The 22,907-nt window shown below is 41.2% G+C and overlaps 1 protein-coding gene across 1 annotated transcript in view; it reads left to right on the top strand.

The window, feature by feature from the left end:
- Window positions 1-534: 534 nt before the first annotated feature.
- LOC306982758 (calpain-2 catalytic subunit-like) overlaps window positions 535-22,907 on the top strand; it is a 38,088-nt gene continuing 15,715 nt past the window's right edge. Inside the window, exons 1-8 of the mRNA XM_079583216.1 lie at window positions 535-640; window positions 1,887-2,133; window positions 6,646-6,715; window positions 10,087-10,208; window positions 12,994-13,127; window positions 17,606-17,774; window positions 17,848-17,931; window positions 19,582-19,667. Of these exons, the coding sequence (XP_079439342.1) occupies window positions 1,897-2,133; window positions 6,646-6,715; window positions 10,087-10,208; window positions 12,994-13,127; window positions 17,606-17,774; window positions 17,848-17,931; window positions 19,582-19,667 (902 nt within the window). The 5' untranslated portion in view covers window positions 535-640; window positions 1,887-1,896. The remainder of the gene's footprint in view (window positions 641-1,886; window positions 2,134-6,645; window positions 6,716-10,086; window positions 10,209-12,993; window positions 13,128-17,605; window positions 17,775-17,847; window positions 17,932-19,581; window positions 19,668-22,907) is intronic.

The following is a 22,907-nucleotide window of genomic DNA, read 5'->3' as shown; positions in this document are numbered from 1 at the left end:
TTTGTTGTTTTTGTCACATTTTTGTTGAATTTTTGTCACTTTTTTGTTGAGTTTTTGTCACTTTTTTGTTGAAGTTTTGTCACATTTTTGTTGAGTTTTTTTTACATTTTGGTTGAATTTTTGTCACATTTTTGTTGAGGTTTTTTTCACATTTTGGTTGAATTTTTGTCACATTTTTGTTGAGTTTTTGTTGAAGTTTTGTCACATTTTTGTTGAATTTTTGTCACATTTTTGTTGAAGTTTTGTCACATTTTTGTTGAAGTTTTGTCACATTTTTGTTTAGTTTTTGTCAATTTTTTGTTGCGTTTACATCCTTGTTTTCTTCTCATTTTCTGTGCCTGTTTTGGTGCTTCTTTCCCAAAGAAGCTTTTAGATTAGGGTAAAGCCAAAGTGGACAAAATGGGGTCCGTTCAGGCGGGAGTTAAGAGGTTAAACTTCTGTTGACGAACATTTAACGACTCCACAAGATGGCGCCGTTTCCCGCCACTCCCGAGCTGAGCGGACGCGGCTTTTCCTCATCGACGTTTCTCTAAATAAACTCCAAATAAGTGCAGTTTCTGACGGAATTAACATTATTCTATTTTCAACAAAGACTCGCAGCTGTGCCTGAATCCGCTCAGAGGTTCCCGCGTTTCAGAAGGTCAGTTTTTACAGTGACTCATCATGTTAGCTTAAACTGGACTCACATAACGGCTTTAGCCTGATGTTTATTCATGAGCTGCTCAGATCACTTAAAGTTTTACAGAGTTTAACTGAGTTTAACTGTACTTACTGTTGGCGTTGTTCACATTTCTGTCATAGGATAAACTCAGACTAAAGGTGTGGAGCTAACTCAAAACTGGTTGATGAGAATATTCTGCTGTCTCATAACTCATGACCACTGATGGACAGCTAATAAACCACCTACAGATGTGTGTTAAACTTCCTTTATCTGCTCCCTTAAAAGAATATAACCTCTGGAAAGACTTCTCTAGTTTATAAAAGAAAAGTGAAATGTACAACAGCATTTGTTCTTCAAGCATATGGTCTCTGGATTTATCCAAACCAAACTGATCAGTCAACCAATCAAATATTTCTAATTAACCTTTTATTATTATTATTATTATTGACCACATTTCACAGCCTTAAATGTGAATTCAGTCACCATAGCCCATCTTTCTAGTTCTTCATGAAGAATTTGATCTATATTTAAAAACTATTATCCCGTCAGTGAACATTTTTTCTGTGTCCTCCAGGGAAAACCTGGAGAAAATCATCCAGAGAAGTGAGAAATCAAAGTACTTGGATAAACTTTACACATTTTCCTATAAGTTAAATGTATAGCCTGTATTCCTGAAATATGCCTCAGTTTGAATATATAAAGTGATTTAGATTCATACTAATTTCCTCAGTATAAGGTCAGTTCAAACTGAGCTGGAGCGTAAGATCTGCTTCTGGATGGATAATCTCAGTTTTGAGGCTTTATTTAAATGTACAAATACTGACTTTAATCACCAAAACCAAACCTTATTATAAGAACCATCACCAAACATGAACGTTACATATTTATTTATGAAAAATAAAGTGTCCCAGGAGTTTCTAAACCGAATGGCCGTCACAACATGGCCGCCAGCGCGCTACGCTAGCCTGACGTTAGCGCGGCGTTAGCTCCTGTGTGTTACCATGGTGACGTTCATCTAGACCCGTATGTTCCCGCGGCCGCTCCCGTCACTCCCACACACAGCTCCAGGTGAACGGGCTCCTCCCAGCTCTGTATCCGCGTGTGCTGCCTCCTCCGCGGGCACTTCCTCCTCTCTCTGCCCGCTGTCTGAGCTCCTCTCCCCCGCTCCTCTCCCCCCGTGCCTCCGCTCTCTCTCCGTCTCTCTCCGACTCTCTCCCTCCCGCAGCAGGAGCACCATGTCGGGCGTCGCCAGCGCGCTGCGGCGGCGGAGGGACCACGAGCAGGGCGTGGGCTCCAACAGCCGGGCGGTGAAGTACCTGAACCAGGACTACGAGTCTCTGCGGAGCCGCTGCCTGGACACGGGCCGCCTGTTCTGCGACGAGGCCTTCCCCGCGGACACCTCCGCCCTGGGCTTCAAGGAGCTGGGCCCGGGCTCGCACAAGACCCGCGGCGTGGAGTGGACCCGACCCCCGGTGAGATCTCAGAGTTCAGGCAGTGTGGAGCTTCTGCTGTAGGGCTCACAACATCTGTACAAATCACATTTCTGTTCAAAGTCAAAGCTCAATAAATCAGGAATTAGATTAAAAAGACTTTCCACATGAGTCTAAATGTGAGAAAATGAGGATTTACTGAATGAGCCTGTGGAGAAACATGGAATCAGTGCAAAAATGAAACATGTGAAGTTCCAGGGTTTTATTTCATGTGGAAGTTTATATGTTAGAGACAGAACTCATCATCATCATCATCCTCAGACTCCAGGTCCACATCAGTGTTAGTTTTGACATCATTTAGTTTTAGTCACAGTCTTTTAACGAAAATGTAATTCAATTTTAGTCTAGTTTTAGTCGACTAAAATTGCAAGTAAATTTAGTCGACTAAATTTAAGACAAATTTCATTGATAATACTCATTCTAATTAGGGCTGAAACAACATATCGATCACTAAAATAGTTATCAACTGTTTTAGTGATCGATTAGTTGTTTTCTAGTAAACGCAGACTTAAAAAGAGCAAAAGCTACATAAACATTTTTCTTTCTGATGTAAACCTACTTTGTTTTTCAGGTTCGGGTCTGTAGAGTTTTGTACATAGAACATGTCATAGATATCTGCCTGTGTCTCGTCCAATCAGAAAGCAGAACTGGCACTACAGAAACACTTTACAACAGTTTAAGTTTACTCCATCAACGTGTCCTCAAGAGACGCCACTTTAGCTTCATGTGATTAAAGATAAATGAAAAACCATTCACAGCAGGGATGCACCGATCCGCTTTTTTGAGCTCCCGATCCGATATTTTTGACACTTCATCTGGCCGATACCGATCCGATACAGTGTTTTTGTATTATTAGATTTTTATATAATATACTGTATATCATTATATATTATTGCCTATGGATGTTACCAGTTTTACCACTAGTTTTACCAGTATTTTTTTCATAAACATGGAAGACGTTTTGGCTTTAGCTTTGAATTTTAACCCCTCCAGTTTGGCTTTACCCCAATCCAAAAGCTTCTGGAAAAAAGGTGTGGATATAGCGACAAAACTGAGACGAAAACAATGATGAAAATGTGACAAAAAAGTGAGAAAACTGTGACAAAAATGTGATAAAAAATTGACAAAAAAATGACAAATAAATTATAAAAATGGGATAAAAAATTTGACAAAAATTTGACAAAAAAAGACAAAAATGTGACAAAAATGTGATAAAAATTTGACAAAAAAATGACAAAAAGTGACAAAAATTTGACAAAAATGTGATAAAAATTTGACAAAAAAGTGACAAAAATTTGACAAAAATGTGATAAAAATTTGACAAAAAAATGACAAAAAAGTGACAAAAATTTGACAAAAATGGATTAAAAAACATTACAAAAAAGTTACAAAATTAGTTGAATACCCCCCAAAAAAAGATGGAAAAAACTTTGATGCCATGAGGAAAAAGACCCATTTAGATGAGTTTTGTAGATCTTAGCTTTCAAATGAGGCGTTACTCTGGCCTACAGGATTTGGGTAAAGCTGAACTGGAGAAAATGCTCTCGGTTCAGGCGGGAGTTAAGAGGTTAAATCAGAAAGTTTTTCAGAAGCAGGTGTTTTAATTCTGTTTTGAAATGTGTCTTGTATAAGCCCACGAGAGCTGAGCACTTCTGTGAAAGACACAATAATAAGAATAAATCAAATCAAATAAATAAATCCAGTGTCCGAGCTTAGCGATAGCATGAAGGCCCTGAATCTGCGGTCCTGGATCTGCAGCGGCTCCATCTGCAGGTCCCCTCGGAGCGCGGCGGTGCTGTAAACCTGCAGACTGGAGCCGCTGCAGATCCAGGACCGCAGATTCACGGCCGTCTTGTATCGGACCCGTCCAGTCATCTAATCCGATCCAATCCGATACTCTAAAAAAGCCTGATCGGCTACCGAATATCGGATCGGTACATCCCTAATTCACAGCCAGGCGATTAATCGATTAATGGTCAAAATAATCGTTAGTTTCAGCCCTAATAATAATCATGTTTAATGTTGTTCCTCTGCTTCATGTTTCTGCTCCACATGAACAAAGCTCAGAGCTGATCCTTTAAACATGATCTGAGGCTCTTTCAGACGCTCAATACAAGTTTGGATGATTTTAGTCTCTTTCAGTTTTATTTAGTCTGATTTTAGTCGACTCAAACATCTGGACATTTTAGTCACAGTTTTAGTCTCATGAGAAACTTTTCATTTAGTTTTAGTCCAATTTTAGTCACAAAAATATCACTTTGACTAAAATTAAGACTAAATAAAATGAACACTGGTCCATATGAAGACACACACAGGCCAGGCCCTCAAGGTGATTTTCAGAAACACTGTGACACAAATCAGAAAGTACATTTTTAAGGTTAAATGGGAGAAATACTGTCAATGCACCATTAGGTTAACTCTGGAATTTGTAGAAAGTGCACTGGAAAAAATGACAGGAACCTGCTTGAATGAAGAGATTCAGTCTAAAGTCGAGTAGATCGAGTAGATCCAAATCTAAGATCAGATAAAACATCTTATCACCAATGGAACAAGTCATTATTCTCTTAACTCAGATTATATTGTATCATTTCAAGTGAAAAACAAATCTGTTTAAAAGTAAAGTTGACTTGTCTGATTTCAAAGTGGGTTTATGTTTGTTCCATTAGCATCAGCATTTGTATCTTTATCTTAGATTAGTCCAAACAGACTCAACACAAAGAACCTTTATTCAAGCTATTGTAAGTCATTTACCTCATTTAACCCTTTAAGCTGTAAAGAGACATATTTGGCTCCGCCCCCTTGTGTCTGCATCTCCGGGGCCATAACTTTCACATACAAATACTGTCAGTCATGTATTTCACCTCTCCGTGTTCAGTGGACTCTCAGCAACACATTCATCACCTCCAATTTCAAATCAACAGATCCTCAAACAGCCACAATATGTCAAGTTGTCATAATTCGTTGTACATATTTTGGTCTTTGACAAATAATGCTATTGTGTCATGTTTTTGGAAAAAATTGTGTTTATTTATAAACAGGGAATACAATTTTGTGACCCTAATATGTCTCTATGACTAAAATACTTAATTTCTGTAAAAAAAAAGAAATCAAAAAGTAAAAAATATTATTATTATTTTTAATTTGGCACAATTTGGCACAGTTAGATTCCGCCTGGACTTTTTTTTTATAAAGCATGTATAACTTCAGTGTTTTGACCTGCTGGTATCTTGTTGACTACAGGGAGCACACACTATATTGATTATTTCCATTTCTGTTCGTATTCGCTACAGCACAGACAGAGAAAGAGCATTTTTAGGGGCAAATATGTGTTTTTTATTCAGGCGGAATTTAGATTTTTCTGTTTCAAACTAATTTTTACTCACAAACTGTCATTTTTTTTAAATTATTTTTCACTGAAACAAAAAGTCCCGAGGATGAAGTTTATTTTGGTACCAAGATTATCCATGTGACCCTTGTAGAGGCTGAGTTAAACCCAGATAAACACATGTAGAGCATTTTGGGGAAAAGGGCCCTAGACAAGATTAAGAAGCTCATTTCTCCAGAGCTTTACTTTGGCCCTGGGTGTTTTTTCAGTGAAAACAATGGGCCCTCCTTTAAGAGAACCTGCCTCCCCCTGATCTACAGGATAAGCAAAGGGAGAGCTGTGTTAATGTAGCCTCAAATACAAATACAATTCTACACATTTAAAACTCACTATGAAGCATGAACATTGTATAACAAAGCTCCATAAGGTAAATATATCAATATCTCCAGAATCACCAATGAAGTAATGAGGCCCTTTGTCAAACATCCTGAAACATCCCTTTAATAAGTGACTTCCCATCAAAGTGAAGACGTTAGAAAGCTGTGACTGACTTTGTGCTGGAGGCAGAGAATATCAGTGCAGGACCTCTGACTCAGAGTCACCAGACGCTGAACCGGTTTATCCATCATTCATGTGGTTTAACGGCTCAGCACTTTACTACCACAGGGTTATCAGACCAGAGGCGGCAGAGCGGGACGGGATCTGATCATTCATATAACGGGACGGGATCTGAGAGGCTGCAGATCTGATCATTCATATAACTCGGATATATTTACAGTACAGGACTTCATTAAAATCAGAATTCAAAGCTCTTAAGGCCGTCCTGGAAATGTAGACTATTAAAACTAAACCTAGAGGTCCCACCAGGAGCTGTAGTTCTTCCCTCATGAGGGTCCCAGAGGCTCCTGAGTCTAAAGCAGGTCAGATAAATAACCCAGAGCTTCATAAACCAGTAGAAGAATCCTCGTCTGTCCCAGAGGTTAAAGGTCCTGAGCAGACCATGAAAGGGCCCAAAACACATTTCTCCTTTAGTTTAGTCCATTGTTTCCAAAGTTTCCCCCTGTTTTCTCGAGATTGGAGATGAACTGGCTGAACAGCAGTGTGGACATGTGGCTCTATTCAGCAGATGTTTTTGTCTCTGGTCTGATGTTATTCTGATGTTTTTCCAGGAGTTGGTGTCTGAGCCTCAGTTCATCGTCTCCGGAGCCTCTCGGACGGACATCTGCCAGGGCGCTCTGGGTGAGTACCTCAGAGTGAGTACCTCAGAGTATGTACCTCAGAGCGGGGTCTTCTTCATTCACAGATACTGACTCCACACAGCACGGCTCTCGAGCTCTAAAATGCAAACCCAGATTCTGTTGGCGATTCGGACAGAAGCCACTGCTTTCTCCGAGCTGTGTGACATGCAGACTATCTATGTAGATTACTTTTTTTTTTTTTTTTCGTTTTATTTGACATTTAAATTTAACCCCTTAACTCCCACCTGAACCGAGCACATTTTCTCCAGTTTGGCTTTACCCCAATCCAAAAGCTTCTGGGAAAAAGCTGTGGAAATAGAGACAGAACTGAGACGAAAACAATGATGGAAATGTGACAAAAAAGTGAGAAAACTTTGACAAAAAAGTGACAAAAAAATTATTAAAAAAAATGACAAAAATGTGATAAAAATTTGACAAAAAAATTGACAAAAAAAATTCAAAAATGTGATAAAAAATGTCACAAGAAATTAACAAAAAATTTACGAAAAAATGACAAAAATGTGACAAAAAAATGACAAAAAATTCACAAAAAATGACAAGAAATTACAAAAAATTACAAAAAATTACAAAAAATTGACAAAAATGTGACATAAATTTGACAAAAAAATGACTAGTAAATTGACAAAAAAATAAAAGAAATGTGATAAAAAATTGATGAAAAAGTGTCAAAAATGTCTCAAAAATGTCACAAGAAATTAACTAAAAATGTGACAAAAAATGTGACAAAAAATGACAAAAAAAATGACAAAAATGTGACAAAAAAATGACAAAAAAATTACAAAAATGTGACAAAAAAATGACAAAAATGTAACAAAAATGTGACAAAAAAATTACAAATGTGAAAAAAATTACAAATGTGAAAAAAATTACAAATGTGAAAAAAATTACAAATGTGAAAAAAATTACAAATGTGAAAAAAATTACAAATGTGACAAAAAAAGGACAAAAATTTGATAAAAATTTGACAAAAAAATGACAAATTAATTATAAAAATGTGATAAAACATTGATGAAAATGTGACAAAAAAGTTTAAAAAATGAGTTGAATACCCAACAAAAAAATGATGGAAAAAAAAAGTGATGACGTGAGGAAAAAGCTCCTCTCGGTTGAGGCGGGAGTTAAGAGGTTAAACTGAAACCCATCACTCCAGCGTAGCTCAAAGACGCCTGACGTAAACACCAGGACAATGTTGTGAGTCAGTGAGAGATGGTTTGAGGCGAGCGGCTGAGGCCTGCGCTCTGATTGGCTGTGGGGCCGGGGGTGTGGCCGTCACCGTGGTAACGCCCTCCCTCACAGGTGCGGCGGCTCGTTCACCTCATTCAGTCTGCTTTTCTTCTTCTTCCAGTTCAGAGCACGTGCCTTAAAGCAACAAAACACTGTAAATGTGGATGGAGAAAGTCCCTTTAACCTCTTAACTCCCAACTGAACGGATCCCATTTTCTACAGTTTGGCTTTACCCCAATCAAAAAGCTTCTTGGGGAAAAAGCACCAAAACAGCCACAAAAAATGAGAAGAAAACAAGGATGTGAACGTAACAAAAAATTAAAAAAAAAAAAAAAAGAAATTGACAAAAATTGAACAAAAACCAAAACAAAAATTCAACAAAAATGTGACAAAAACACGACAAAAACTCAACTAAAAAATCAAAAAAAAATCTCAAAAAAATCAAAAAAAATCACTAAAAATGTGACAAAAACTCAGCAAAAATGTGACAAAAATTCAGCAAAAATGTGACAAAAATTCAACAAAAATGTGACAAAAATTCAACAAAAATGTGACAAAAATTCAGAAAAAATGTGACAAAAATTAAACAAAAATGTGACAAAAATTCAGAAAAAATGTGACAAAAATTCAACAAAAATGTGACAAAAATCCAACAAAAATGTGACAAAAATTCAGCAAAAATGTGACAAAAACTCTAAGCTCTAAACTAAAAAAACACACACAAAAGGTGAGACAACACAGCAACAATGCGAGGAAAAAGATCAGTTTTGTGGGTCTTAGCTTTCAAATGAGGTGTTACACAGACCGATATAATGGCCAAAGAGGACAGGATGCATTTGGTTCAGGCGGGGGGGAAGAGGTTAATATTGAGATTCATTTGTGTCAGTGTCTCCCAGCTCTTCTCACGTTCACATTCAAATAATGAAACCAAAATGTTCCGCCAGTGAAGCCAGTTTTACCTCTTAACTCCTGCCTGAACCGAGACGAGCTTTTTCCTCACGTCAGCACATTTTTTTTCCATCATTTTTTTGTTGGATATTCAACTCATTTTTGTAACTTTATTGTCATTTTTTGTCACATTTTTTGTCACATTTTTTGTCACATTTTTGTCACATTTCTGTCATTTTTTTTGTAAATTTTTGTCATTTTTTGGTGAATTTTTTATCAATTTTTTGTCAATTTTTGTCACATTTTTGTCTTTTTTTGTCATTTTTTGTCACATTTTGTCACTTTTTTTGTCATTTTTTAGTCTTTTTTTTTTCATTTTTTAATCAATTTTTTGTAATTTTTTTGTCATTTTTTGTCACATTTTGTAAAAAAAAATTCATTTTTTTTTTCATTTTTTTTTTCATTTTTTTTTTCATTTTTTTTTTCATTTTTTCCCCCATTTTCGTCAATTTTTTGTCAATTTCTTCTGACATTTTGTGACATTTTTGCAGCTTTTTCATCAATTTTTTGTAATGTTTTTGTCACATTTTTATCACATTTTTGTCATTTTTTTAATCAAATTTTTGTCATTTTTTATCAATTTTTTTCCATTTTTTTATCACATTTTTGCCGCTTTTTCATCAATTTTTCGTCACTTTTTTGTCAAACTTTTCTCACTTTTTTGTCACATTTCCATCATTGTTTTCGTCTCAGTTTTGTTGCTATTTTCTCAGCTTTTTTTCCAGCAGCTTTTGGATTGGGGTAAAGCCGAACTGGAGAGAATGTGCTCGGTTCAGGCGGGAGTTAAGGGGTTATAAATCGGTTTGTGCCTTGTATTCCTTAAAAGAGGAGCTGGATTTTTGATCATGTGACACAGGACGACTCTGCTGAGCCTTTGACAAACACTCGCTGCAGCAGTGACGCAGATGCCAGAGCGAGGCGAGGTGCCACGGCTCCAGGAAACCGCCCCAGGGCAGAGCAGCAGGTTTAACCAGAACTGAACAGCGGGCGCTCCCTGTGACCAACCCTCCAGGATAAAGACTCTGCAGAGAAACATTTACATTCCTGACACGAGTCTCTGTGAATGATGATACTGTCCACACTGTGTTTAACCCACGTGTTTCCACAATAAAAGCCTCACATCTGTGGTGTTTTAGCAAAATAAAAGTCTGAAGTTAACGTGTGGTGATTCTGTTCCAGGCGACTGCTGGCTGCTCGCCGCCATCGCGTCGCTCACTCTGAACGAGGAGGTTTTGGCTCGAGTCGTTCCTCACGGACAGAGCTTCGAGCGCGGGGAGTACGCCGGGATCTTCCACTTCCAGGTACGGCCCTAACCCCGCCTCTAACCCCGCCCCTAACCCCGCCCCTAAGGCAGTTAGAGAGCGGGGAGTACGCCGGGATCTTCCACTTCCAGGTACGGCCCTAACCCCGCCCCTAACCCCGCCCCTAAGGCAGTTAGAGAGCGGGGAGTACGCCGGGATCTTCCACTTCCAGGTACGGCCCTAGCCCCGCCCCTAACCCCGCCCCTAAGGCAGTTAGAGAGCGGGGAGTACGCCGGGATCTTCCACTTCCAGGTACGGCCCTAACCCCGCCCCTAACCCCGCCCCTAAGGCAGTTAGAGAGCGGGGAGTACGCCGGGATCTTCCACTTCCAGGTACGGCCCTAACCCCGCCCCTAACCCCGCCCCTAACCCCGCCCCTAAGGCAGTTAGAGAGCGGGGAGTACGCCGGGATCTTCCACTTCCAGGTACGGCCCTAACCCCGCCCCTAACCCCGCCCCTAGCCCCGCCCCTAAGGCAGTTAGAGAGCGGGGAGTACGCCGGGATCTTCCACTTCCAGGTACGGCCCTAACCCCGCCCCTAACCCCGCCCCTAAGGCAGTTAGAGAGCGGGGAGTACGCCGGGATCTTCCACTTCCAGGTACGGCCCTAACCCCGCCCCTAACCCCGCCCCTAACCCCGCCCCTAAGGCAGTTAGAGAGCGGGGAGTACGCCGGGATCTTCCGCTTCCAGGTACGGCCCTAACCCCGCCCCTAACCCCGCCCCTAAGGCAGTTTGAGAGCGGGGAGTACGCCGGGATCTTCCACTTCCAGGTACGGCCCTGACCCCGCCCCTAACCCCGCCCCTAACCCCGCCCCTAAGGCAGTTAGAGAGCGGGGAGTACGCCGGGATCTTCCGCTTCCAGGTACGGCCCTAACCCCGCCCCTAACCCCGCCCCTAAGGCAGTTTGAGAGCGGGGAGTACGCCGGGATCTTCCACTTCCAGGTACGGCCCTGACCCCGCCCCTAACTCCGCCCCTAACCCCGCCCCTAAGGCAGTTAGAGAGCGGGGAGTACGCCGGGATCTTCCACTTCCAGGTACGCCCCTAACCCCGCCCCTAATCCCGCCCCTAAGGCAGTTAGAGCGCGGGGAGTACGCCGGGATCTTCCACTTCCAGGTACGGCCCTAACTCCGCCCCTAACCCCGCCCCTAACCCCGCCCCTAAGGCAGTTAGAGAGAGGGGAGTACGCCGGGATCTTCCACTTCCAGGTACGGCCCTGACCCCGCCCCTAACCCCGCCCCTAAGGCAGTTAGAGAGAGGGGAGTACGCCGGGATCTTCCACTTCCAGGTACGGCCCTAACTCCGCCCCTAACCCCGCCCCTAACCCCGCCCCTAAGGCAGTTAGAGAGAGGGGAGTACGCCGGGATCTTCCACTTCCAGGTACGGCCCTGACCCCGCCCCTAACCCCGCCCCTAACCCCGCCTCTAAGGCAGTTAGAGAGCGGGGAGTGCGCCGGGATCTTCCACTTCCAGGTACGGCCCTGACCCCGCCCCTAACCCCGCCCCTAACCCCGCCTCTAAGGCAGTTAGAGAGCGGGGAGTGCGCCGGGATCTTCCACTTCCAGGTTCGGCCCTAGCCCCGCCCCTAACCCCGCCCCTAAGGCAGTTAGAGAGCGGGGAGTGCGCCGGGATCTTCCACTTCCAGGTACGGCCCTAACCCGCCCCTAACCCCGCCCCTAACCCCGCCCCTAAGGCAGTTAGAGAGCGGGGAGTGCGCCGGGATCTTCCACTTCCAGGTACGGCCCTGACCCCGCCCCTAACCCCGCCCCTAACCCCGCCCCTAAGGCAGTTAGAGAGCGGGGAGTGCGCCGGGATCTTCCACTTCCAGGTACGGCCCTGACCCCGCCCCTAACCACGCCCCTAACCCCGCCCCTAAGGCAGTTAGAGAGCGGGGAGTACGCCGGGATCTTCCACTTCCAGGTACGGCCCTAACCCGCCCCTAACCCCGCCCCTAACCCCGCCCCTAAGGCAGTTAGAGAGCGGGGAGTGTGCCGGGATCTTCCACTTCCAGGTACGGCCCTAACCCCGCCCCTAACCCTGCCCCTAACCCCGCCCCTAAGGCAGTTAGAGAGCGGGGAGTACGCCGGGATCTTCCACTTCCAGGTACGGCCCTGAAACCGCCCCTAACCCCGCCCCTAACCCCGCCCCTAAGGCAGTTAGAGAGCGGGGAGTACGCCGGGATCTTCCACTTCCAGGTACGGCCCTAACCCCGCCCCTAACCCCGCCCCTAAGGCAGTTAGAGAGCGGGGAGTACGCCGGGATCTTCCACTTCCAGGTACGCCCCTAACCCCGCCCCTAACCCTGGGGGGAGTGGGTGGGCGTGGTTATATCCTTGTTTACCTGTTTGTTTACCTGTTTGTTTGTTTGTTTGTTAGTTCTGGCAGTGCGGGGAGTGGCTGGACGTGGTTATATCCTTGTTTACCTGTTTGTTTACCTGTTTGTTTACCTGTTTGTTAGTTCTGGCAGTGCGGGGAGTGGCTGGACGTGGTTATATCCTTGTTTACCTGTTTGTTTACCTGTTTGTTTACCTGTTTGTTTGTTAGTTCTGGCAGTGCGGGGAGTGGCTGGACGTGGTTATATCCTTGTTTACCTGTTTGTTTACCTGTTTGTTTACCTGTTTGTTTGTTAGTTCTGGCAGTGCGGGGAGTGGCTGGACGTGGTTATATCCTTGTTTATTGTTTGTTTACCTGTTTGTGTGTTTGTTTGTTAGTTCTGGCAGTGCGGGGAGTGGCTGGACGTGGTTATATCCTTGTTTACCTGTTTGTTTACCTGTTTGTTTGTTTGTGTTAGTTCTGGCAGTGCGGGGAGTGGCTGGACGTGGTGGTGGACGACCGCCTGCCCTCGAGGAACGGCGAGCTGCTGTTCGTCCACTCGGCTGAAGGCTCTGAGTTCTGGAGCGCTCTGCTGGAGAAAGCCTACGCCAAGTAAGACCCAGAGCTTCACCCGGAGAGGCCGAGTCCGGCAATGGATGAGAGAACGGATGATTTAGTGTTGAGTTTATCTCCAGTGTCAAGAAATGGGAGGAAATGTGGAAAAAAAATGTGGGGAAAGATGTTGAAAAAGTGGAAAAAAATTGTAGAAAATATTGGGGGGGAAAATAAAATATATTGGGGAAAATTGGGAATTAAAAAAAAAAAAAATGGGGGAACAAACTTAATTAATGTGGAAAAAATTGCAAAAAAAATAGGAAATATGTAAAAAAAAGAAAAATAAATCTAGAAAAACTTGGGGAAGACCTGCTGGGGGAAAATGGAGGGAATTAGTAGAAAAAGTTTTGATACATTTGTTAAAAAAAATGGTCTGAAAGGAGGATTTTTTCCTGATGGGGATGAATGTGTAACGTGTAATGTCAGAATCAGAATCGTTTTTATTGCCAGAACAGGTTCACAAACCAGGACGTTTTCTCGGTGCAACATTAAACATAAAACACAGAATTTAGATCAGGAGGGCCTAGGGCTGCTTGATTATTGAAAAAATAATAATCACGATTATTTTTGTCATAATTGAAATCAGGATTATTCAAACGATTATTTGTTGCCTTTAAAAAAATCCATCAAAAAAGTGACAAAAATCCAGCAAAAAAAAGACAAAAATCCAGCAAAAAAAAGACAAAAATCCAGCAAAAAAGTGACAAAAATCCAGCAAAAAAGTGACAAAAATCCAGCAAAAAAATGACAAAAATCCAGCAAAAAAATGACAAAAATCCAGCAAAAAAATGACAAAAATCCAGCAAAAAAGTGACAAAAATCCAGCAAAAAAAGTGACAAAAATCCAGCAAAAAAATGACAAAAATCCAGCAGAAAAAGACAAAAATCCAGCAAAAAAAGTGACAAAAATCCAGCAAAAAAATGACAAAAATCCAGCAAAAAAGTGACAAAAATCCATCAAAAAAAAGTCAAAAATCCATTAAAGTGACAAAAATCCATCAAAAAAGTGACAAAAATCCATCAAAAAAAAGTCAAAAATCCATTAAAAAAGTGACAAAAATCCATCAAAAAAGTGACAAAAATCCATCAAAAAAGTGACAAAAATCCATCAAAAAAAAGTCAAAAATCCAGCAAAAAAGTGACAAAAATCCAGCAAAAAAGTGACAAAAATCCATCTAAAAAAGACAAAAATCCAGCAAAAAAGTGACAAAAATCCAGCAAAAAAGTGACAAAAATCCAGCAAAAAAAGACAAAAATCCAGCAAAAAAGTGACAAAAATCCAGCAAAAAAAGACAAAAATCCAGCAGAAAAATTACAAAAATCTAGTAGAAAAAAGTGACAAAAATCCATAAAAAAAATTGAAAAAAATCCAGCAGAAAAGTGACAAAAATCCATTAAAAAAATTACAAAAATCCAAAAATTTAAAATTAGCAAAACAAAAATGAAAAAAAAAAAATGAAAAAAAAAATCATAAAAAATGTATAATCGATTTTTTGCGATTATGCTAATTTTGTAATCGTTTACTGTTGTAATCGAAATCGTAATCGAATTTCGATTAATTGAACAGCCCTAGGGGGGCCCAAACTTCTTGTCTCCGAGAACCAAAATGAAAAAGTGCCGGTGAGTCGCGGGCCAAACACGGCCATGTCAAGCTTGAAACACACATAACTGCAAATTACATTTGATTCTATCTATGCAAATAACATGCTACATTAAAACAAATGGTAACGATGGCAAAAGCCTAGTTTTAGTTAAAAAAAATCAACCATTGTAGCAATTTAGAGCAAAAAAACACCTGCATCTACAGCACCTACAGTAACTTTACCTCATTAGATTGTTTTGAAAGTGTCAGTTCAGCATAAGTTCTTTTATTAGTCACTATTTAACATATACTGTAGTCGATGTAACAACCTTTGCAATAAAAGTTGGAAAACTGAAAGTTGATGCTACAACATTCTGTGATTAATAAACACCAAGACACCACAACAGTGTTTCCAAAAGGGGTGAAACAGCGCCCCCAATTTGACGCTGGTGGTCAAAAAGTGTACTGCATCCATATTAACCCTTGAGATTGAATGGAAAACATTTAACCACACGCAAAGTAGCTCTCTCTCTGGCGGGCCGACAAAACTGTTTCCCCCACTTTGGGCACCCCTGATCTAGATTAAACAAGCTGTAAAACTATAGAGCTCTGGGGGCATAAGAATATTAAGTAAATAACATAATGTAAAGTAAATGTCGATGTTTGCAGCACATTTTTACACATCTTTTATTTTTACACACAAATACTGAGATTCTTGTTGTCGATGTTTACTGACGTCTGTAAAACCAGAGGAAGGTCAGATTCCAGGTTCAGTCCAAACGCTGTGGTCAGTGTTTTCAGTCTGACTCGCTCTGCTGTAAATATGAACAAGGCGTCGACTGTTTTCAGTGTGAACATGAGTCAGAGCCTCAGCGTCGCTCAGTAATAATAAAAGTGTTTCCTTCACTCCTCCTTCACTCCCACAGAGGCTGGAGAAACGGCTCAGTCACTTCATTCATTTACTTTGAAGGTTAAAGAGGGGGTGTTCTGCTTTAAAGAGGGGGTGTTCTGCTTTAAAGAGGGGGTGTTCTGCTTTAAAGAGGGGGTGTTCTGCTTTAAAGAGGGGGTGTTCTGCTTTAAAGAGAATAACTGCCTTGTATAAAATGTCTCTCTCAAAATGGCTGTAGTGAATGTCTTGAAAATGGAAAAAAAATATGGAAAATTATGGAAATGTGACAAAAAAGTGAGAAAATATTGACTTTTTTTTTTTTTTACAAAATGTGACAAAAATGTGACAAAAAAACGACAAAAATGTGACAAAAAAATCACAAAAATTTGACAAAAAAATGACAAAAAATGATAAAAATTTGACGAAAAAACGACAAAAATATGACAAAAACATGACCAAAATGTGACAAAAAAATGACAAAAAATGATAAAAAATTTGATGAAAAAAAGACAAAAATATGACAAAAAACGACAAAAATGTGACAAAAAAATTACAAAAATTTGACAAAAAAATGACAAAAAATGATACAAATTTGACGAAAAAAAGACAAAAATATGACAAAAAATGTGACCAAAAAATGATAAAAATGTGACGAAAAAAAGACAAAAATGTGACAAAAAAATGACAAAAATTTGACGAAAAAATGACAAAAAATGATAAAAATGATGACAAACCTTCTGTTGGTCTGTAAATGCAGTAAATTAGAATAACTGCCTTGTATAAAATGTCTCTCTCAAAATGGCTGTAGTGAATGTCTTGAAATCGGCCTCTGTCTCTTTAAGAACCTCTGAGCCTTTAGACACGCCCCCTCCACACGCTGTCTGTGGCATCAGTGGGGAGGGGGTTCTGCTGAGGAGCAGTGGTTGGTTACTCGGCTGGTGACCAAAGCTCGGAGGCGTCTCCAGGAGGTGGGGGCGTTCCTAGGAGGACTCAGGCAAACCTATCCCTAAAATGGCCGCCATCAGAGTTTTTACAGATTACTCAGAAATACGTGAATGTGCCAAGACAACACTTCAGCCATGTTTGTAATGAGGGAGTGACAGAATAACATGATGGAAAGCTTAAGTCCATTTTGCAGAATACCCCCGCTTTAAGAAAGTGTAAAGCTCAGTGAATATCTGTATAAATGTGCTGCATCTACATTTACAAACAGAACTGACCTGAACAGACAAAAGCACTGAGAATGAGGGTTTTTCCCCAAAGTTTCCCATATCCTTTCCCCAATTATTCCTCAATTTTGTATTAAGCTTTCTGGAAAAAAGCTGAGACGAAAACAATGATGGAAATGAGACAAAAAAGTGAGAAAACATTGACAAAAAAGTGACGAAAATTTGACAAAAAAATGACAAAAAAAATGACAAAAAGAGACAAAAATGTAACAAAAAAAATGACAATAATGTGACAAAAAAATGACAAAAATGTGACAAAAAAATGACAAAAATGTGACAAAAAAATGACAAAAATGTGACAAAAAAATGACAAAAATGTGACAAAAAAATGACAAAAATGTGACAAAAAAATGACAAAAATGTGACAAAAAAATGACAAAAAAATAACCAAAAAATGACAAAAATGTGACAAAAAAATGACAAAAATGTGACTTAAAAATGACAAAAATGTGACAAAAAAATGACAAAAATGTGACAAAAAAATGACAAAAATGTGACAAAAAAATGGCAAAAAATTGACGAAAAAAGTCAATTACAAAAAAGAGTTGAATACCCAACAAAATAATGATGGAGAAAAAAAAGTGCTGACGTGAGGAAAAAGATCCTCTCGGTTTAGGCGGGTGTTAAGAGGTTAAGAATTACGTCGGCTACTGTTTCTATTCCTCACGGTGTGACCCGAGCGGGGGTCTCGATTCCCTTTTACTGTTAAAATGGGGGCTGCGGCGCCAAAAGGTTGAGAACCACTGCTGTAGATGATGCTGATGTTTCTCCTCAGAATGAACGGCTGTTATGAGGCGCTCTCTGGAGGAAGCACCACCGAGGGCTTCGAGGACTTCACTGGAGGCATCGCTGAGGTCCACGAGCTCCAGAGCAGAGACCCTCACCTGTTCCACATCATCCAGAAGGCCCTGGCCCGAGGCTCTCTGCTGGGCTGCTCCATCGACGTGAGTCCTGTCAGTGTGGACCTTCTGCTGTAGATCAAAGACATTAAGTCCTGTCTCCTTCTGTCTCCTGAAGATCACCAGCGCTCACGACTCCGAGGCCGTCACCTCCCAGAAGCTGGTGAAAGGCCACGCCTACTCTCTGACCGCCGCCGCTCAGGTCAGTCCACGCCGGGGTTTAGTCCCGTCTCTGGGATCAGACTTGTCTTAAAGCAGTACTAAGTAACGTGTTTACCTTAATAAACCCTCCCCGTAGTCCCTGTGGGGGTGATACAAGTGTTTATGGGATGATTGGAGGGTCTTTCATCGCCCCCTGGTGTCTCTGGCCAGAAAACCATGTTTGCAACTTGACTGCCACCGGTCCGGAGTCACCAATACACACTAATGGAATCACGAAGAAGAAGCTAACATGCTAACGGGCAAAGCTAACTGCGGCTAACGTCACTTTAAACAGTATTTACAGCCAAGTTTGAGTGAAAAAAAATAATTCCATTGTATAATTGGTTGCACAGTAACCCTCTCTCCCTTCACCTTTCCTGTCTGCGTAGTATTTACTCTCCAAGACACTTAATAAGTTAAAAAATCGTAACTTGCTACGACACCTGCAGTTGCACTAATGGCCTCTAGGGGGAAGAGTTACTTAGTACTGCTTTAATATTTTTAGCTAAAACGATATCGAAGCCAAATGTTCCCTGTGCTGTTTATTTATTTACTAAGTATCGGGACATTGCTGAACCCAGACCTCACATCATGACACTGGGCATAGGCGACCCAGGCAGCCTGAGGGAGAAACTTACACTTTAGTTTCTGAACCCCATGAGGTCCATGCTCCACCATCTACAACATCCCAGACTATCTGACATAGCTTTGGAGCAGCAGAAGAGCAGGAGGAACATCTCCTCCTCTCCTGCTGCAGTGATGGTGACTCTGAAGCTCTTGTTCCAGGTGGAGTACAGAGGGTCCCAGCAGAAGAGCAGGAGGAACATCTCCTCCTCCTCCTCTCCTGCTGCAGTGATGGTGACTCTCTGAAGCTCTTGTTCCAGGTGGAGTACAGAGGGTCCCAGCAGAAGAGCAGGAGGAACATCTCCTCCTCCTCCTCTCCTGCTGCAGTGATGGTGACTCTCTGAAGCTCTTGTTCCAGGTGGAGTACAGAGGGTCCCAGCAGAAGAGCAGGAGGAACATCTCCTCCTCCTGCTCTCCTGCTGCAGTGATGGTGACTCTGAAGCTCTTGTTCCAGGTGGAGTACAGAGGGTCCCAGCAGAAGAGCAGGAGGAACATCTCCTCCTCCTCTCCTGCTGCAGTGATGGTGACTCTCTGAAGCTCTTGTTCCAGGTGGAGTACAGAGGGTCCCAGCAGAAGAGGAGGAGGAACATCTCCTCCTCTCCTGATGCAGTGATGGTGACTCTCTGAAGCTCTTGTTCCAGGTGGAGTACAGAGGGTCCCAGCAGAAGAGGAGGAGGAACATCTCCTCCTCTCCTGATGCAGTGATGGTGACTCTCTGAAGCTCTTGGTTCCAGGTGGAGTACAGAGGGTCCCAGCAGGAGAGCAGGAGGAACATCTCCTCCTCCTCCTCTCCTGATGCAGTGATGGTGACTCTGAAGCTCTTGTTCCAGGTGGAGTACAGAGGGTCCCAGCAGGAGAGCAGGAGGAACATCTCCTCCTCCTCCTCTCCTGCTGCAGTGATGGTGACTCTGAAGCTCTGGTTCCAGGTGGAGTACAGAGGGTCCCAGCAGGAGAGCAGGAGGAACATCTCCTCCTCCTCCTCCTCTCCTGCTGCAGTGATGGTGACTCTCTGAAGCTCTTGTTCCAGGTGGAGTACAGAGGGTCCCAGCAGAAGCTGGTGCGGGTCAGGAACCCCTGGGGTCAGGTGGAGTGGACCGGAGACTGGAGCGACAGGTCAGTGATACACAAAACATGTATAACGGGACGTCCCAGTGGAGCTGGAGCTGCAGAGCCTCATGTGGTGGTGTGTTATATGTGTGGTGTGTTATATGTGTGTTATATGTGTGTTATATGTGGTTTGTGTGTTATATGTGGTTTGTGTGTTATATGTGTGTTATATGTGTGTTATATGTGTGTTATATGTGTGTTATATGTGTGTTATATGTGTGGTTGTGTGTTATATGTGGTTTGTGTGTTATATGTGTGTTATATGTGTGTTATATGTGTGTTATATGTGTGTTATATGTGTGTTATATGTGTGGTTGTGTGTTATATGTGTGTTATATGTGTGGTTGTGTGTTATGTGTGTGTTATGTGTGTGTTATATGTGTGGTTGTGTGTTATATGTGTTATATGTGTGGTTGTGTGTTATGTGTGTGTTATGTGTGTGTTATGTGTGTGTTATATGTGTGGTTGTGTGTTATATGTGTGGTGTGTTATGTGTGTGTTATATGTGTGGTGTGTGTGTTATGTGTGTGTTATATGTGTGGTGTGTTATGTGTGTGTTATATGTGTGGTGTGTTATGTGTGTGTTATATGTGTGGTGTGTTATGTGTGTGTTATATGTGTGGTTGTGTGTTATATGTGTGGTGTGTTATGTGTGTGTTATATGTGTGGTGTGTGTGTTATGTGTGTGTTATATGTGTGGTGTGTTATGTGTGTGTTATATGTGTGGTTGTGTGTTATATGTGTGGTTGTGTGGTTTGTGTGTTATATGTGTGGTTGTGTGTTATATGTGTGGTTGTGTGTTATATGTGTGGTTGTGTGTTATATGTGTGGTTGTGTGTTATATGTGTGGTTGTGTGTTATATGTGTGGTTGTGTGTTATATGTGTGGTTGTGTGTTATATGTGTGGTTGTGTGTTATATGTGTTATATGTGTGGTTGTGTGTTATGTGTGTGTTATGTGTGTGTTATATGTGTGGTTGTGTGTTATATGTGTGGTGTGTTATGTGTGTGTTATATGTGTGGTGTGTGTGTTATGTGTGTGTTATATGTGTGGTGTGTTATGTGTGTGTTATATGTGTGGTTGTGTGTTATATGTGTGGTTGTGTGTTATATGTGTGGTGTGTTATGTGTGTGTTATATGTGTGGTTGTGTGTTATATGTGTGGTGTGTTATGTGTGTGTTATATGTGTGGTTGTGTGTTATATGTGTGGTTTGTGTGTTATATGTGTGGTTGTGTGTTATATGTGTGGTTGTGTGTTATATGTGTGGTTGTGTGTTATATGTGTGGTTGTGTGTTATATGTGTGGTTGTGTGTTATATGTGTGGTTGTGTGTTATATGTGTGGTTGTGTGTTATATGTGTGGTTGTGTGATATATGTGTGGGTGTGTGTTTTATGTGTGGTTGTGTGTTATATGTGTGGTTGTGTGTTATATGTGTGGTTGTGTGTTATATGTGTGGTTGTGTGTTATATGTGTGGTCTGTGTGTTATATGTGTGGTTGTGTGTTATATGTGTGTTATATGTGTGGTCTGTGTGTTCTATGTGTGGTTGTGTGTTCTATGTGTGTTATATGTGTGGTCTGTGTGTTATATGTGTGGTTGTGTGTTCTATGTGTGGTTGTGTGTTATATGTGTTATATGTGTGGTTGTGTGTTCTATGTGTGGTTGTGTGTTATATGTGTGTTATACGTGTGGTTGTGTGTTATATGTGTTATATGTGTGGTTGTGTGTTATATGTGTGTTATATGTGTGTTATATGTGGTTTGTGTGTTATATGTGTGTTATATGTGTGTTATATGTGTGTTATATGTGTGTTATATGTGTGTTATATGTGTGGTTGTGTGTTATATGTGGTTTGTGTGTTATATGTGTGTTATATGTGTGTTATATGTGTGTTATATGTGTGTTATATGTGTGTTATATGTGTGGTTGTGTGTTATATGTGTGTTATATGTGTGGTTGTGTGTTATGTGTGTGTTATGTGTGTGTTATATGTGTGGTTGTGTGTTATATGTGTTATATGTGTGGTTGTGTGTTATGTGTGTGTTATGTGTGTGTTATGTGTGTGTTATATGTGTGGTTGTGTGTTATATGTGTGGTGTGTTATGTGTGTGTTATATGTGTGGTGTGTGTGTTATGTGTGTGTTATATGTGTGGTGTGTTATGTGTGTGTTATATGTGTGGTGTGTTATGTGTGTGTTATATGTGTGGTGTGTTATGTGTGTGTTATATGTGTGGTTGTGTGTTATATGTGTGGTGTGTTATGTGTGTGTTATATGTGTGGTGTGTGTGTTATGTGTGTGTTATATGTGTGGTGTGTTATGTGTGTGTTATATGTGTGGTTGTGTGTTATATGTGTGGTTGTGTGGTTTGTGTGTTATATGTGTGGTTGTGTGTTATATGTGTGGTTGTGTGTTATATGTGTGGTTGTGTGTTATATGTGTGGTTGTGTGTTATATGTGTGGTTGTGTGTTATATGTGTGGTTGTGTGTTATATGTGTGGTTGTGTGTTATATGTGTGGTTGTGTGTTATATGTGTTATATGTGTGGTTGTGTGTTATGTGTGTGTTATGTGTGTGTTATATGTGTGGTTGTGTGTTATATGTGTGGTGTGTTATGTGTGTGTTATATGTGTGGTGTGTGTGTTATGTGTGTGTTATATGTGTGGTGTGTTATGTGTGTGTTATATGTGTGGTTGTGTGTTATATGTGTGGTTGTGTGTTATATGTGTGGTGTGTTATGTGTGTGTTATATGTGTGGTTGTGTGTTATATGTGTGGTTTGTGTGTTATATGTGTGGTTGTGTGTTATATGTGTGGTTGTGTGTTATATGTGTGGTTGTGTGTTATATGTGTGGTTGTGTGTTATATGTGTGGTTGTGTGTTATATGTGTGGTTGTGTGTTATATGTGTGGTTGTGTGATATATGTGTGGGTGTGTGTTTTATGTGTGGTTGTGTGTTATATGTGTGGTTGTGTGTTATATGTGTGGTTGTGTGTTATATGTGTGGTTGTGTGTTATATGTGTGGTCTGTGTGTTATATGTGTGGTTGTGTGTTATATGTGTGTTATATGTGTGGTCTGTGTGTTCTATGTGTGGTTGTGTGTTCTATGTGTGTTATATGTGTGGTCTGTGTGTTATATGTGTGGTTGTGTGTTCTATGTGTGGTTGTGTGTTATATGTGTTATATGTGTGGTTGTGTGTTCTATGTGTGGTTGTGTGTTATATGTGTGTTATACGTGTGGTTGTG

This window comes from Gobius niger, assembly GCF_951799975.1.
Source record: "Gobius niger genome assembly, contig: SCAFFOLD_59, whole genome shotgun sequence".
Lineage (NCBI taxonomy): Eukaryota > Metazoa > Chordata > Actinopteri > Gobiiformes > Gobiidae > Gobius > Gobius niger.
The sequence above is the reverse complement of the archived record's forward strand: the minus strand, read 5'-3'. Positions and strand labels throughout refer to the sequence as shown.